Consider the following 17406-nt stretch of genomic DNA (forward strand, 5'->3'; position numbering starts at 1 on the left):
TTGAGCAATGCTCTAGTAGAGCCAACGTAGGCAAACAGCTGCCACCACCCTCACCATGAAAATAGAAGGTGCCTCGGTGGTCCTTGCTCTGGCATTTTTCTGCTTCTTCTCAGGTTAGTAACTTGTGATGTTCTCTGTGCTGGAATCTGGGACTGGCAGAGGACGCAGCCTGGGAGTGCCCGTAAAGACAGAGAGAGAGGATTAGAGAGCCCTTGTTTTTTAAAAAGCATGGTGGTATAGCAGAAGACCATCATTTTTCTGCTGTACTACATGTGCTGGTTTGATATAACATGTCTTGCTAATTACTTTTTCTTTTTCATGTGGAAATAGTGAAGTTTTATTGGTAGAGGAAAGCATCTATTTCAAATAGAATTAACAGTTTAAGTAAAAACCAAAAAAAGCCAAACTCCCATTTGTCTAAGTGGAAGAATACCAATTTCCAACCAGACCGAATTCTTCCACAAAAAGCCCAACTTTGAACAAAAATGTAATACAATTTTTTGTAAATTCAGAAAAATGGTAATGTCCTGTCAACACTTGCTAAGGAAGGCATTTTCACATAGCTGCAGTAATTTGGCTACAATAGATAGACTTCAGCAGGAGTTGGGTTTGAAGCAATGGTCTTTCAATTTCCTGCCGGTTTCTATTGAAAAAGTGCTAATGGAAGATTTCTTGGCAGTTCCTTGCAATGCCACTGATGATGCAAAGGAGGGTGAAACACATTATACCAGCTTTAAATGGCTTAGTAAAAAGAAATGGGTATCAGCTACTCACCTGCTGACTCATTATTAATTTGATAATTTGTGTGAAGTACTGCAAATGGAATGGGCCTTGAAAAGGAATTTGTTATTTTGGACAAACAACAATGGCCTAGCTCTGGTATCCCAATTTTAAGGGATGGTGAAGCATGCCAAAAATGTTTAAGCAAGTTTGATGCAACTACCAAGGCAGGGGTATAGGATAATGGAGAAACAGTTACTGAACCATCCTTGGAACTTGGATTTTAAGCCTGAGAAAAGTAACACAGTAAAGAAGGGCACAAAGACACACAAAAAAATGGATGCGATTTTGCATTTGAATGACAAAAAGTGCAATGTTCCAGAAAGGACTGGGCATTAGAGAATTTCTATCAGTGTGAAATAATGCATTGGATTAGCTTTTATCAAGAGGTATTTGGGTGGATTAGGAAACTGCATCAAGTATTTTAATTAAATGCTTTTGCTTTAAAATTTCCCTTCAAACATTTTTGTGTGGTTTCATTGTTGGTTTTTCTGCCGCAGATGTTGCCAGTCAAGCTTCGATTAAGGCGAGTCCAACCTTTTCTGTTCTGATTCTTCCTTTGTTTTGCCAACTTACACTGCTTAATGCATGCTCTGAGCAAAGTCCATTTAGATGCACTATACTTAGATATTATAATGCTTTTTCAGTGGTGGAAAAAGCATCGAATCTCTCCATATTTAGAGACAACACTTAGGTAATACAGCAATGGCTCCAGCTGACACTGTGTGTTTGGTGCATGATGCTGTGAACATATCCAAACAGCTCTGGGCTGGAAATCTCATGAAGTGATGTTAGAAATGCCATGAATTATATTTTTAATGATATTTTAGAATGTAGCTTCTGATCCAGCAGAAACCCCTGCTTCCGATTATTCCTGGATTTTGTAATTAAATGAATTAAGGGAAGTCCTTTGAGTCTCAGAAAATAATTTGATTCAATGACTTGGAAGTCAGTTCCATTCATGTTTTAATCAAGCAAGCTTGTCTCCTTGGTAAAGATCCTTTCGGGAAACACAGTAGCCAAAAATAACTGAACGGTTCATTGCTTCTCCCTGGTCTGCATCCCAGTTACCCAGCAGAAGATGCAATGGGCTGCTGCAACATTGCACAATATTACTGCTCTGCTTTCTGCAAGGGTTGTGCTTGTCTTGCACCTGAATGGCTCTTCAGTCACTCTGCCCTGTTTATTCCTCTTACATCCCTCTGGCACTTCCAGGGCTGTATTTTCTGCTCTTGGCTAACTCTATAACGTGTTCTCCGCTGTAGCGGGTAGCAATTTGCAGCTGTATGTAAATTAAACGTGTTCCTTAAATATATATTCCTTTCCCCATGATTAATGGTTCTTGCAATGGGTTTTGAACTTTCTCGCTGTCTTTTCTGCCTCGGGAGCCACGAGTGGGGCTCTGGGTGCAGCCTGTGCCACGTGTGGTGTGTGGCCAGTGATGGGCAGGAGGAGAGCGTGGTTTGTGTGAGCAAAGTGGTGCTTCTGAGAGCCTGCAGCACACCCAAAAAAAGATTGAGTGTGAACAAACAGTTCTCGGGATCTTGCTGGGAGCCTCCACTGACTGCCCTCCTCTGTGCTTTTCAGAACGAATGCAGGAAAATTTGGTCGCTTCTGCGCAGCGGGAAGTTCTCCTGTCCCACCACCAAGGAGCCTTTCAGCAGCCCAAATAACAAAGGAGACCTGAACAAGTGCATGATGTGCCAAAGGCTGCTGTGAGTATCGGCTGCCTGCTGGCTCCAGTGGCAGCCCTGCCCTCCCACAGCATGTCCTCTCCTCCCAGAGCAGGGAGCCAGCTCTCAGGAGGCTCCATGCTATGAAGTTGTTGTCCCTGGCCAGCCAGACCAGTCTGTAGCTCTTCAGCAAACCTGTGGACCCAGTAACTCTCCCCAGCTCACCACATGGTGGGGACTCACCAGAGAGCGTGAGGAACAAATGCAGAGTGAAAACTTACACGGATTAATTTCTTGTTTCGGTAGATGGTGTTTGTTAGGATGGAGAGAGCTGGATGTTAGGCAGGGAGAAAGGATGGCACAATGCCCCCAGTGCAGGGTTGTTAAACACCCTGGTCATGTGCCAGGGAGCTGAGCTCTGCTGCTGGTCTGTGCTGCTGCCTTGTGCAATGGGGAGGTGGGGTTGGCTGGACTGGCCTTTAATCACCCCCTATTTTGGCTTTGTGTCTGAGCACTGCATGCTGCCCTGTCACTCACACCTGCCTTTCTTGCAGGGAAAGAGACTCAAAAAACAAAGGGAGTGGTGGAGAGATGGACAGGAATGTGAACTCCTTGGGAAAGGTGAGGTGAAATCGCTGCCAAAGACAGTTTTATAGGTGATGGCATCTCATCTGCTGCCTCTGACCTGCTGCCCAGGGCGTTTCCTCGTCTGCAGCCTGGGAAAGGGCCCTGCCATGGGAACAGGGCAAACATGCCCAGCCTTGGGAAGAGTGTGAGGCTTTGTGCCATCCACCAGCATAAAAGAAACCAAAATTCCTGGCGGCTCCTCCCAGGCAATCACGACACCTCGGTGTGTGCCTGACCCAGAGCCCTGGCTGAGGAGGATGCCTGCCTGTTTATAAGGCACCCCATTGGTATCTGGCAAATATTTAATAGCAAGGTTGGCGCATGTGAGCTCTGACTAGGGCAGGGTGTGGGAACAGGCTGGCTCTAATTGTCCCTTGTTTATCTTGTTGATGCACCTGGCTGGTTTCTTTTACCCATAGCTGTTTTTCTAGATAGCAGGTCTTTATGTGGAGGGAGCTGTCCTTTTAGCCTTGGGTTTTTATTCTAGATGGGAGCGAATTGGTTTCCATCAGATAGTGTTGGTTGTGGTGATTGATTTATTTATTTTTTACATCTGGTTAAGCACTGTAGCTTTCTAGCTCTTGTGTGTCTGGACAAATTAAAGGCTTTGTAAGGCATAGCTGTCCTAAGGGAGATCTTTTTCTTTAGACATCTGACTTGCCAAAGTGTGGTCCAGAAGGCAGAAGGACAGTTTTACAGTGCCAGGAAGAGACCTACACTGAATTTCTTTGTTAAGCCATAGATTTTCTGTCTGGCTTCTGGCAAGTAATTTTCTAGGCTTGACTTCCCCATCTGCAGAGTTGGGATAAGCTATCAAGCCATCTCCTCTACATGGTGTGAGAGGAAAAATGTATTACAGATCACATAACAGATAAGGTTGTAAGTGCTGCATAAATGAACCTGAAGACCTCACATGTTCCATGTATTTCTTATGCTCCAGACTTGCCCTGAAAGTTATAGAAAGGCTGTTCAGAGGAAAGTAAAGGCCAGGCTGAAATGCTTTAGCGGGCTTTGCTACAAAAGCCTTTAGTGAAATAGAGTGCTTTGGTTCAATTAACACATACCATCATGTTAAGTGGAAGGTAAAAACACCCACCTTTTACTCTCATGTACCTGGCAATAGGAGGTGTTCAAGGATTGTATTTTTATTATGCCTGCAGCTTCGATTTTTTACTGTGCATGGATTTTAAAATTCTTTAATTTTAGTAGCACGTTCTCTCACGAGAGATGGGAAAACTAACTTTCTCATTTAAAATTCACTGAAATTGTGGATTTTATACTTGGAGCAGAGCTTAGGTCCTTCGGGCAGGCTCTTACATGTGTTATCTATTAGAAATAGCAGCAAGGCTGCCCTGGATGCAAATGACAGATCTGCTCATCTAAACATACGGATTTATTTGTTTTATGCTGCATATTCTGGTTTTCCACCGAGTTACGCCTCAAGGAAGCAAAATAGCATTTGAAATGTAATTCACTGGGTGGATAATCCTGTGTGGATTTGAGGGAGATGTGCCTCTCTGTCAGCACATCCATGTCAACCCATGCTTTTGGTGTTTGTACAGGATGAGTGTCGGGAGTTTCGGGATCTGTTCAAGAGAGGGAAGCTCTCCTGCACCAGGGAGAACGACCCTGTCCGGGATGCCTCTGGGAAGCAGCACAGCAATAAGTGCATCATGTGTGCAGAGAAGTTGTGAGTAAAGGAAAGGAGTGTGGGAAACCTCTCCTCCCTGGAGCACCCTGGTATTCACTTTCTCATCTTTCTTCTCTTCCAGCAAAAGGGAGAATGAGCGGAAGTTATCTAAAAACAGACAAGGAAAAGATAAGGTGAGATTAAAGTATTAGGCAGGTCAATATGGAACTTTATTGGATTTTCACCCAAGACAGAGAAAAGGGAATGTTATTCTACTCCTCTACTTGCTTTTTCTCCTCTGACTTAATTTTGAGATCCACTTTCTTTACGCTCTTTATTTCTTATTCATGCTCTTGAATCCCTCAAGTGAACAACTTGTGCCTGAATATTATGGTCTGCTCTGCTGACCTGTGGATCTAGGGACAGGCAAATCCTGACAGAGCAGGAAGCCAGGTGTGCTGTGCTGTCCCAAATTTCAGCTCAGGGGTGGAGAGGTCAGTTCTGCTGAGGCTGCTAATTAGGTGGAAAATAAAAGTGTGTGAAAAGCCCTAAATCTGAACTCTGCACAGCTTAAGAGATCATTGTGTTCTGGGAGATGTCAGCCCTGCACTGTCTCCAGGCCTGTGGCTCAGTTTTAACTTTTTTTTTTTTTTTTTTTTTTTTTTTTTTTTTTTTTTTAAATTTTTTCTCATGGAGCTGTGATTTGCCACCTTCTCCCTGGCATGCTGCAGCCACCATGTCACTGTGCATTGATGCTTTGCTGGCAAGAGCAGCCCAGTAAAGGAGAAAATAGTTGCTTTCCACCACTTTCCTCTTGCTTCCTGCTATGGGAGGGACTGATGCAGCCCACTTAAGCTTCAGTCTTGGGGATAATCCTGTTTTAGTGCTTTTTCTAATGACTTTGGCACCAAAAAATACAAGTGTAAGTGAAATTTGCTGATGGCAAAGCTGGGAGGCCAGAGGAGGATCAGCAGATCACTCAAGACTAATTGGATAGTGCTGAGGCCTGGAGTAATAGAAACAAGATAAAATGTAATGGCAGTGCAAGATCACACAGTCAGTGATTAACAAGAATTCCTACTCGTTGGCTAGAAGTGACAAAGGATAAGAAAGCCCTGCATTTATTAGCGGGTCAGGGATGTGACAGGCCATGAAAAAGGAAAATGCACAGCTCGGATGTACTCGGTGAGATTTTTGTAGCAGAGGTCAGGCCTGAACAGGGCTCCAGAAATGCTGGCTCAAAGAGAAAATGTTTGAGAGGCTTTTAGGGGAAGGCAGATCTGTCTGCAGAGGATTGGGCTGCTGAGCTGAGGCGGTCCCAGAGTACAAGGCTGGTCCCAGGGAACAAGGAGAACTTCCCTGGGCTTGTTGGGAAGGGAAAGCATTGCCTGAATGGTGCAGGGGTGTGAGCTGGTGGTGGGGAGAAGCAGTGAGGTTCATAGGGAGCCCCTCTGGAGTGGGCGCAACACTTATTTCTGATGGGAAAATGCTTTATGGCTGTTGGCACAGCAGGAGAGGCTCAGCCAGGGCCAGAACATCTCTGCTACCTGTGGCTGAGGTGGCTCTAGGGAAATGTGGGGCTTTGTACTCAGTGGTTTGCCAGCATTACCCTGGTGGGAAAGCTGAGGAGTGGAGGCTGGGGTGCCCTGGATGGGATGCAGAACAACACTGGGGAAGCTTTCCCCTGGCAGAGAGAAGGAGGTATTGTAAACTTCTGAGCAAAGCAAAGGGTGAGGCCAGTGACCTGCCAGGGACCTTCACTCAAGCTGGCAAAACTGTGCACAAAATGGGCAAAAAATTGCGAGTGTTAAAACCTGTTTTTAAAAAGAAAAGGGTAAGTGGAAGTCGCTTCCTTATCCTTTGTACTTTACTATTTGGAACTGCCTATTGCAGTGTGTGAAATAGTTGAAATTAAGGGGACTGAATGTTTCCATCCATGTTACATAACAGGGACAGGTTAACACAGTTTCTGTACAGCAGTTTTGAACAAGGAACAAATTAATCATCCCCTCTCCAAACAACCTTCCTGTGCTCGTGGGCTATTAAGTGTGTTTGCTTTGTGCTTTTATGTTTTAACTGCTGCTTCTTGATTGACATGTCCCAAAGTATGGCTGGTTTGGAGGATCCTACGCGCTTTGTAAAGAAAATTATCTTGAGCTACAATCTGGGAAAAGGCTGTAGCTGTGTATTAAGGATGTTGGGAGAAAAGGGAGTGACTTCATTGCTGTATGGGTCACATCACTGGCATGCTTTGGATAGCCCAGCCAGGAGAATAATAATTAGTGGGACCATACTAGAAAACTCCCAACACGTGCTGTGCGGGCAGAAGGACCCGGAATTTTTCTGACTCACCCCTCTGTTTATATGCTAAGTGGCTGGTACTGCACACCCTCTTCTCTCACCCCCACCCAGACTCTCCTGTGATGCATTTGTGATGGTTCCATGCTTTCCTGGCAGGAAACCCCAGGTTTCTAAGGACCTGATCAATAAGGCAAGGAGGACAGAGTGCCCTAACCCTGCCCTCCTTCCGCAGGATGACTGCAGCGAGTTCCGCTCCCAGTTTGAAGCTGGTGGCCGCCTGTCCTGCACGAGGGAGAACGCCCCTGTCCGGGATGCCTCTGGCAGGCAGCACACCAACAAATGTCTCATGTGTGCTGAGAAGTTGTGAGTACCCCTTCCTCTGAGGAGGGAAACCTCCGGCTGCAAAAGTGCAGCTTCTGCCTGTGAAGCTGCATCTGGGCAATGCCTGGGAGAGTCCTGACTCCCAGTGGCTCTCCAAGAGATGCTCTGGCAGTAGGGCTCCTCTTCCCCCTTCCCTTTCAGCACTAAGGGCCTGAGGGCAGGTGAGAAGCAGTGTGGAGTAGAGGAGGAGAAGCAAGGTTGACAGAGAGCAGCCCCTTTCCCAGGGGACTGTCGGGCACGGGCAGCTCCTGAGGAGTTTCCTACATGTGTACTTTGCCTTCCAGATGCTCTCTCTCTCTACTCCCATAGAGCATATGCAGAAGCAGACCTGATATGAAAGCAGCCACCTGGAACCAGGATGTAGCATACAGTGGGAATGGTGAGGAGAAAGGGAGAAGCCTTAGGGGTGGGAATTAGGAACAGGACCACCAGGAGCAGGGACTGTGGATGGGGAGGTGGTACCTAGTGGCATGACACTGGCTTACAGGGCAGCCCTGGGTGCTGGTGGAACTCACACTACCATAGCACTCTATTTTTCCTCTTCTTTCCTTCTTCCAGCAAAAAGGAAGCTCAAAGAGGGGGTGGAACTGTCCAGCGCAACAAATTGCCCTCTTCAGAGAGGACAACCCAGGTGAGATGTAGCTCAGAGCCTGTGCTGAGCTCAGAAAGGGTCTGGTGAGAGTCTGTGGGATGTGGATGGCCAGGGACTGCTTGTGGTCAGCCTGTGGGATGATCAATGTGTTCAGGATTCTGTAGCCAGCTAATCATGGGGGAGAAGCTGGTTGTATTGCAGAGCCTCCCTCATTAGTGGGATGGGTTTGGGTGCGAGCATACAAACTGGACACGTTTGGACCTGACAGAATGACCCCTCTCACTTTCCCCATGATGTGATGCTGTAAGAGAGATAAAGGGCAGGTTCAGACTGCCCACAATCCCGTAAACCCTTGGATGATAACATTTGGTGGGTATGGAGTGTATCAAACCTGCTACTTTAAGAACTGTAATTCTTTGGGTCTGGGAGGATGAGGGGGCAGAGCAGGAGCTGCTTTAGCTTTGCTGCTTTCCTGGTTGCATAAAAGTTGTTTCTGTGGTTGTTGAATGTGTTTCTGCCCCTTTTGCAGAAGAACTGTGGTGGTTCACGGCAGGGTGTAAATGAGAGGCGTCCCTTCTCATCAGGCAGAGGGTGAGTTCAGCAGCCCCTGGGGTGTCCACACACACACCACCAGTCCTGGCACTGGTTTCCTTCCATGCACCTGTACTTTTTAGGGGTGGTTAGGAGATTAATTGGAGCAAGAATGGTTTGACAACATAGGAGCAGCATGGCCTGGGGTGGAGCAGTGCATGTTGTGCTGTTTGGTGCTCACCACAGTGAGCTGAGAGAGTTGCTGAGCTGGTGATGGGGAAGAGACACACTGGGGCATGTCTCTCATGCAGCCCTTGCTCCATTTTGGCCTTGATGTTCTGTGTACGAAGCACCAGTGATTGCTGTGCTCAGAACACCTCTCAGGACACTCTGTCCAGCAAAATCTGTCTCCTGGCAGTGCACACGTTTGAGCCCTGGCTCAAAGGCAGTGGCTGGAGCACCATGTGCTTTCTGGGCACTGGTCAGGAAGACAGAAGCTGTTTGTTTTGTAGCTGTTGGCCCTGAGCAGGACTCAGCTGCTGCTTTTTCTGGAGCACGCTGAGATTTCTTGCTTTTGACTGGTGCAATTCCTTCATGTTCCCCATCCATCAAGTGGTGCCAGCAGACAAGGGGGTGCAGAGCCCTGGGCTGGTGGTGCACTCAGACTGAGCACAGGGCAGGGCCATGTCCTGCTGTTGGCTTTCTCCCTTTCAGTATGAGGCTGGGGGCTCCTCTCACTCTCCTCTGCTGTGGGTGGGTGGGTGCCAAGGTGCAAACAGCCCTCCAGGAGCTGTGGCAGTCTGCAGGGAGGGTGGGTTCGCACTCTGCTCCCCCTGTTTGGAAGGAGATGGTGATGGACTCTATCTCTGCTCTCTCTGCCAGCCCACAAGCTCAGCGTGGCAGGAACTGCAACCGGCCACCAGGCCGCAAGTCACAGAGCAGAGACACCCAAGAGGACCCGGAGGTAAATCCACCCCCTGCCCCTCGGGTGGCAGCTGTGTGAGCAGAATTTGGGCTCCTGCCCCTCGGGTGGCAGCTGTGTGAGCAGAATTTGGGCTCCTGCCCCTCGGGTGGCAGCTGTGTGAGCAGAATTTGGGCTCCTGCCCCTCGGGTGGCAGCTGTGTGGGCAGAATTTGGGACCTCTCCCATGCTGAGCCACCCCTGCTCCTTTCCCAGCAGCTTTTCTTGTTTTTGCTGTAACCCTGAAACTTTTCACTCTGCCCCATGTCCTTTGAAGGGTTTGAATGAGTCAGAGGCCTGCTGAAAGCCACTGGATCACCCAGCGTGGAAACAGAGGGGAGGGCTTGGCTCCTTGTGAGAACCCCCCAGCTCTGAGGGTGTGGGTCTTGAGCTCAGGTTGGAATCCTGCCCCACATGCAGCCAAAGCAGGGTAAAGAGTGCTGAGATAAAGTCCATGGTCAGAGCAGGGTGGTGGAGCTGACCAGGGGATGAGGACAAGTTTGGCAGAAGGAAGGAGTGCTAAAGGGGGAAACACTGAGTGGTAGATGACAGCTGTGTATGGAATAATGTAGGAGGAAGGTGGGGGTGTCTGCTCTCCCTTCTCATGAGAAGAAAATGGAATAGTTCCAACAAAGCTAAAAGTGGAAAATGTGAACTAATAAGAGAAAATAAGTTACCGTAAAAAGGGTGACTAAACTGTGGATCTCGCTATCACAGGGTGTTGTCTAGAGGTAGGATGGTTTAAAAAAATACCTGATGTTTTAATTCCTCCAGAATTTTCATACAGTAATTTAAATAGCATTTTGGAAGAGATAGGAAATGTGTTTCTATGGATTTGGAGGGATCTTACTACCAACTGCTTTAACTCTCTCTGAAGCCTCTGCCACTGGCCGCTTTGAGAAAAGGGATATTTGAATTAAAAACCCAATAGATAGTTCAGGTACGGCAATTTTGATGTATTCCAGAGGAAGCATTAGGTGTAATAAGGCTGGTGTGCTTCAGGGCTTAGTGGTATTTCCTGGTAGCACTGGAGGAGGAGTGGAAGCTGATGAGCCTGACAGACCAGAGGTGATTCAGGGAGCAGATCTGCTCCTCTCCTCTCTCCAGGGCCACCTGTGGGTTTTGTCACAGACTATTCCCAGAGCCAAAGCAGTGGTGGCACTGGCTGCCGGCACCTGTGATGTGTGGAGCTGCTGCTGGGGTGGCCTCCTGCCCTGGGCTGTGGTGCAGGCAGCAATGCCTGGTGCGTAGGAAGGCATCCAGCAGAAGATTGCAAAGGTCAGCATTGTCTGCTCTCACGTCACTGATAATTACCCAGATGAGGGAGGAAGCAGCACATTATGGAAATTAGCAAGTGACGTTTAACCAGCAGGTGCTATCACTGCACCCCAGCATCACCAAAACCTCCCCTGTGCTGCCCAGCATGAAATCCTTCTTCCCTGGGGTACTTCCTGCTGCTGATAAACCATCAATTTTGTGCTAAATGCTGCGTCTCCAGGCGGAGGGGGAAGTGGAATATTCTCCCAGACCCACTGCACCATTTGCAGCCATTGCAACACATTTTGTAGCACTGGAGAAAGGGGTTGGGAGCCCATTAGTCGCTTCTTCATCTCGATCTTTTATCGGTTCCTGGAGCTGCAGTGGGGCTGAGGAAGGGGCTGTGCGTGCCAGGGAACAGGCTGTGCTATCCCTGACCTCTGCTGTTGGAAATCTGCTATGACTGTGCAAAACACCCGCTCCTCTCCGCTTGCAAGGTGTGAGAGGCTTTTTGGGGATCCCTGAAGGTCGCTCCTTGTTCCGTCAGCGTGTGTGCTGGCTGTGCCATGAGTGGTTTGTGGGGAAAACTGTGCCCAAATGTTCCCGCTGCTGTGCTCAGGAGGAAGCAGGAGGGCACCCCTCATTAGTCATAGCTGCTCGTCTGTCTCAGCACGGTGGGCGTCAGGAGCTCTGCGTGCCGCACCGCCCACGGGCTCCTGGAGCTCTTCCTCGAGTTTGGCCAATGGGCTTCATCTCAATCCTTGGAGATAAAATGGTGTCAGTACACTGATAAGGAAGGCTAGGTACAGGTAGAAGGTTTTGTCCTGTGGATACAATTTGAGAGAAATAAACCTTGCTCTGGACTGTGGTGTTGGGGTGGATGAGTGAGTGGGGCTTGAGGGCTCTGTCCCCCAAGGCTTGGCTGACTGGTCCAGCAAGAGACACCATGTCTTTCCAAGCCTGTCCTGGCTGGACGTGACACAGGACAGAGGGGCTCCATGCAAGGCTTGGTTTGTGAGCATCTTTGGGTCACGTAAAGGAGCGTCTTGCAAGTGAACCATCACCAAATGTGATTTCTTTTCCTCTTCAGCTGGACTGCGATCGAATTCTGCATGGAGTAAAGGGTGGAAGGATTTTCTGCAGTGAATCCTCACAACCAGTCTGTGGCACTGATGGGAAAACATACAAAAATGAATGTGACTTGTGTTCAGCTGCCATGTGAGTAGGTGGAGAGATTTCAGTAATACAGGGCCATCCACCATTCCCGAGTGTCTTTTGCAGAACAGTGTTTGTTTTGATACATCATGACTCACTATCAAGTGTGTCCTTGGTGCTTCGCTGTTAAGCAAACATAGATCAAAATGCCTGAGATTAATCTGATGACAGCTAATTAAGATACACAAGTTGCCAGGGTCCCCTATTCCCTCTCTGCCCAATCATGAGATTGTTTGGGGAGTAATAAATGCCATCACATTGGAAGTAGCATCAAAGCATTAAGGAGCCCACAGAGGACTGTCATGCCAGAGGCTGAGAGCTGTGGTATTGCAAGTGAATAATAAGCAATATCTTGTCCTCCCTTTGCAGGAGAGCTTCAAACTTCATCACGGTAAACTATCGAGGCGAGTGCCGAGAGCCTGCCCCTGAAGCGGTAAGCGGCAAACCACAGCTGGGCTGCAAAACATCAATCTCTCCCTTTGCCCTGGTGGAAATTCCCCATTGGCACCGTCTCAGCCTGTGGTGACCTGATCCAGGCAGACACAATAGGGAGTGAGGAATGAGGAGTGGCTGGCACTCACCAGCTGCCCACTGTGCCCTTCAGCAGGAGCTGGGTGTCCACTCTTTGACCTCGCTGGCAGGTTAACAGAGTTAGCTTGTTCCTCCAGGTTGCAGTGGGATAATTAAAGGCATGCTCTCCAGCTGCTCTTCAGCCACAATGGTTGGGAGGGAGGAGAGAGGTACTGAAGCTCCTATTTCTGTTTTGTCTTTTTTTCTGGAGTGAAATAGTGCAGAGAGGTGAAGAAAAGAAAGTGCTTCTTGGCTGTGTGTAGCATCCTGCTTTACTCCAGGTGCCTGCTGGGGAGCCAGCCTGGCCTCTGCACCTGTGACAGGATCATTAGAGCCCCAGGAATGGATACTCATGGTCCAGATGTTTAAATACAGGTTGAGACTTTGATTTCATGCATAATCTGTGCATAGTCTCCATATTTTGCCTAGGTGTTGTGTCTGGGAAACAGCTGGCTTTCTTCCTGGGACATCAATAGAGCTAGAAAGACCAGAACTGTATAAACCATAAAGACCTTGTTCTCTAAATAATATCCAGGGAGATGGTTGGGAAATTAAGATAATTCACCAGGTGGCACACTTTCAGGAAAGGTCTTGAGCCTTGACATCTTGTGCAATCCCACAGAGCAGATGAGTTAAACATTTCTCAGCTGTGCTTTGTCTTTCTACCAGGGGAAGCTGGTAGAAAGATCCAACAGCCAACAGCTGGCAAATCCAACAGCCTCCAGCTGTTGGATTTGCAGCCAGTTTGTGGCTCTGTGCACGGGAGGTCCTGTAGCACCTGGGGAGGACTGTCCTCGTTGGCATGAACTCTTGAGAAACTGAATCATCATTCCCAGGGAAATAGATTGGTTCCTACTCTATACCTGTAGAGAATCCAAGTATTGAACCCTACCAAAGAGATTTCTGGGAAATTTTGAGTGGGAACATTGGCTTCTGATTATGGATGTGGTATCCATGTGTTGGTAGGCACAGTGGGATGTGGGGTATGAGAGAACCATCATTCCATAGTGTCATTCCATGCCTTCCTCTGCTCAATGCCAGGACACCAGCAGGCCCCCCAAACACAGTAAACCTGTCTCCTTTCCCCCTCTTCTCTAGAGCAGCAAAATGCTCTAAACTTTGCTTAAAGTCAAAGAAATTGCAGCACAGAGAGAAATAATTTAGCCTGTGATGGTACTGGAGGCCTCTGTGTCTCAGTCTTCAGGGAGATGGAGCTGCTGTTGGCCTGGGGTACAGGGAGATGAGGCACTACATGAGTCTGGTAGTGACTATGTCCAAGACAGAATGAGACTGGATACACCGTGGCAACTGAAAAATAGAGAGGATTCCCAAAAATCTGTGCTTGGTCTGGAATTCCTTACTGTTTAACTGAGCCATTACAGCTCTCAAGCCCTTGCAATAAGAAGGGGATGCCATTTACTGAAAATCAGAGAGCTTGCAGCTGTGTCAAGTATTCCAAGGAGAGATGGATGCAATTAAAAGTCAAAGTGATAAGCTTTTTTTCTTGAGGCAAAAGCCAAATGAAAGCCGCCCTGCACAATGATTTATTCTTTATGTTTATTAAGTCACCTGAAGAATTGGGCTGGAAGTTTATGAGAGCTTATAAACAATGTACAGAGCAATGTTATTTTCAGCACTGGAATTCATGCTCACTTGCAGTATAATGAATTTTTCTTTCTGCTGAAGATTCAGGCACTCAATATATGCTACTAAAACCTGGAGGAAAGCAGTTCCAACAGTGCTTTTGGCATCAGAAATATGCTTAGAGAGTTGCAATGTGCAGAATGTGAAATGCTTTGGAGGAAGATTAGAAATTGTTAACCAAAAATTGTAGTATTTCCTTGAGCTGTATTTTTAAATTACCCATGGAGAGTGCTGGGTTGCCTGAGAAAATGTGTTTTAGAGCTGCCTCATCCCTTTGCAGCCCAGTGCCTGCATCCACTCCTACCTGCAGAGCTCCAGGTGTTTCTGGTAGCTCTGGTGACCTGATGGCCATCTTGGGGGGATGCTTGTGGGAAGGGCTGGGAACAGTGTGGTTTGAGAGAGATTTTACACTAAAGGTGTATCTGGGTATGACTGGGGTGGAAAACCTTGCTGCAGGGAGAGCCTGTCCCCACTGGTCAGGACTGAGTCTCGCCACCTTCCCTGGGAGGTCTCTGCCATAACTGAGTTCCTTTGATCCTGTTCTGCTTTACTGATGACAAATATAGGTCAGCATCGTGGGATAAGATATCTCTTTTTGGTAAGTTAACTGGCTGGTTGGTCCTGCAGGGCTGTGTCACGTGGATGAATTGATTGTGGGTCTTTCCACCACATTTGACTTTTAATGCTGTGTATCTTGCAGTTCCTTTACTTGTTCAAAGGTTTTTCACAGTAATCACCTGGGAGTAGTCACTAGCCTGCCCACGCTGGTCAATAAATCAGGGGAGAAAAGGAGTTATCCAGTTTCTCCTTTTCTTTTTTAAACCTGTTTCTCAACAAACAGATAACTCCCAGGTTTGCAATGGGCAAGTCCCAGTTTCCTTACAATGCTCTCTGTTTTGCCACACTATTTTTAAAGGTAGCGGAAGGAGGGAAAGAAGAAAATCAGGATCTTTCCCAGGTTAGAAAATAGGTGTGGAAAGCACCTAGCTTGAGGCTGAAATTAGTCTTGTTTTGTTCAGCTGGCAGTGGCCCAACCCAACTGCCCTTGTGCCAGGTTCTGCTGCAGTTGTCTTACGTGGCACTGAGCTGGCCTGAGGGACTGTCACACTGATGCCAGGGTCACACAGAAGTGGACAAGCTTGGGGATGGGCTTATTTTTTTTCCTCTTCCTTTCCAGGAGTAATGGAGTTCAGCCTGCCAGCAAACACCAGGGATCAGCTGTGACCAAAGGTATGGGCAGAGGGAGAGGCAGGGACTTAGCCCTGCTTGGCCAGCCTGTCCTTTGGAGGTTATGTCCCAGCTGCAGGGCTGGGACAGAGGGTTCTTTTTTGGGGCTGAGCATGTGGGGACTTGAAATAGTGGGCTCTGCCCTCTCCTTTCTCCTGGCTCTCTTTTTCCTGCCAAGCTGTTTGTGCAGAGCAGAGAGGATGCTGGCAAAGCAGTCCCCCATCACAGGGAGGCAGGAATGGCCCAGAGCTCCTGCAGAGCATGGGAACATCACAGCTTTAAGATTTCCTCATGGTCCTTTCAGGTCCCTTTGCCTTCTGGGACTACAGCAATAATCTGTCTGCTCTCTGTCTCTGCAGAGCAAGTAAAGGAAGCGTCAATGTCGAGCATCAGGGGAGCTGCCGAGTCCCCAGGACTGCCAGAGCTGCCTTCATCCCCTTCTGCAGCACACAGGGCCCATCCTTGCTCAGGTGGAGGGCAAAAGGGACTCAGTGGTGCCTTCCCAGGTCTGCCCCGTGCGTGTTGCTGCAGTTCCTGCTGCCTCGCTGTGTCTTAACGTGCTTCCCAATAAAGATAACTCCTCAGTTTCATGTCACTTTTCTTCACTCAGCCTCAGGGCAGGGACACATGTGTCCCTGCTCTGGCTTTGCACCACGTGCTCCTTAGGCAATGAGCAGCCTGAGGTGCACCAGCTGCTGTAAATGCCTGGTGAAGATGTGGGACCCAAGGAGGAAGAGTATGGTCTGGGGTTTTGTGAGGAGGGGTCAGGTTCTCTCTGGCTCATTATGGGGTCTTGGGTCAATCACTTCACTGCCCTATCAGCCCTTTTCTCCTGCCTGTAAAACGAACATTAAATGATATTTACCTACCTCAGAGGGTTGTTTGACATTTGTTTGGTTTACATTTGGAAACCTACAGAGAAAAAAATTGGTTTTAAACCACCCCATATCTTGGGCTGGCAGTTTAGATGATGCACGAAATGTCCTCTTCTAGGCTTCTCATGTGAGGTGCTGGGAAATCCAGACCACAGCTTGGAGAAATGCTGGGAAGTAGATACATGTTGAGTGGTCATGTTAGGAGATGTGCTGAGCCCAGAAAGGTCTCTGGGATCCGCAGGAGTGAGTTTGGCTGGCATTTCTTGCTGTGAGAAGGCAGAAGCACTGGTGGCACCCTCAAGGCAGTGCAGGAAGCTCAGCCATTGTGGTGGCCCATGGACCACCTGCTGCTGGGTCACCCTCTGCTTTGGCTTGAACTTCCCTGAAGGCTCAAGTCAGTTCCTGTCTCAGGAACCATCTCCTGCAAGGAGAGAAAGATCCTTCCTTTGGGGCTCTGGTGTTGGGGCAGGTGGAGAAGTTCCATGGTATGAAACACTGTAATTTTTTTAAGGAGAAGTATTGTTGCCTTGAGATGTAACTGGCCTACAGATGGTTCTAACTCATTCATCTTCTGAAACTGTGTTCACAAGAAGCCAGGCCTCTGAGCCAAGGGTTTCCCTGGGTTCCCAGGGTTTTTTGGGGTCAGTGGATCTGGGCCTGGGATGGGGTTTGCAGAACAGGAGGCACTGATGGCAAGTTACTAGAAATCTGCTGGTAGTTTGCACGTACTTCTGTACTCTCTTCTATAGCTGTTACTTAAAGCAAATAGGTTCTTTATTTGTATAAACTGTATTGCAGGACCTTTCCGGAAGACCTTGAATGAACATTTGCAGTGTTTGAGTCCATTTTAGCTGTGACCTGATCTGTAAACACTTTTCTCTTGCAGATAAGGTTGAAGTGATTTTCAGATTTTGACAGGATTTTACCTAATACCAATTAATTTCACTCCCACCAAAGACGTAGAATTCTTTCAAATAAGTTATCAACTCCTCTATTTCTACTGCAGCTAATGAGAATTGATTTTAAACTCCTAAATGCTTACGTATGCATCATGTTTTATTGCAGCTGATAATAATAAAAATTGATTTTATTATCAGCACACTGCCATAAGTGGTTGTTAATAGTTCATATGCTTATTTTTAA

The 17406-nt window shown here is 47.7% G+C and overlaps 1 protein-coding gene across 1 annotated transcript; it reads left to right on the forward strand.

The window, feature by feature from the left end:
- Positions 1-15972, forward strand: LOC111935476 (serine protease inhibitor Kazal-type 5-like). The gene is made up of 14 exons (XM_023935866.2): positions 1-113; positions 1281-1306; positions 2368-2495; positions 3008-3074; positions 4643-4770; positions 4853-4904; positions 7244-7374; positions 7951-8023; positions 8514-8575; positions 9398-9479; positions 11823-11950; positions 12317-12380; positions 15339-15391; positions 15748-15972. The coding sequence occupies exons 1-13, from the start codon at positions 56-58 to the stop codon at positions 15342-15344; spliced, it is 1005 nt and encodes a 334-aa protein (XP_023791634.1). The 5' UTR covers positions 1-55; the 3' UTR covers positions 15345-15391; positions 15748-15972.
- The last annotated feature ends 1434 nt before the right edge of the window (positions 15973-17406 follow it).

This window comes from Cyanistes caeruleus, chromosome 15 (genome assembly GCF_971803275.1).
Source record: "Cyanistes caeruleus chromosome 15, bCyaCae1.hap1.1, whole genome shotgun sequence".
NCBI classification, from domain to species: Eukaryota; Metazoa; Chordata; class Aves; order Passeriformes; family Paridae; genus Cyanistes; species Cyanistes caeruleus.

Bases quoted from the DNA above. Each gene is read 5' to 3' on its own strand.
- LOC111935476 (XM_023935866.2), top strand. From the start codon at position 56: ATGAAAATAGAAGGTGCCTCGGTGGTCCTTGCTCTGGCATTTTTCTGC. The intron at 2,496-3,007 runs GTGAGTATCGGC...CCTTTCTTGCAG, and splicing joins ATGATGTGCCAAAGGCTGCT to GGAAAGAGACTCAAAAAACA. The intron at 8,576-9,397 runs GTGAGTTCAGCA...TCTCTCTGCCAG, and splicing joins CCCTTCTCATCAGGCAGAGG to CCCACAAGCTCAGCGTGGCA.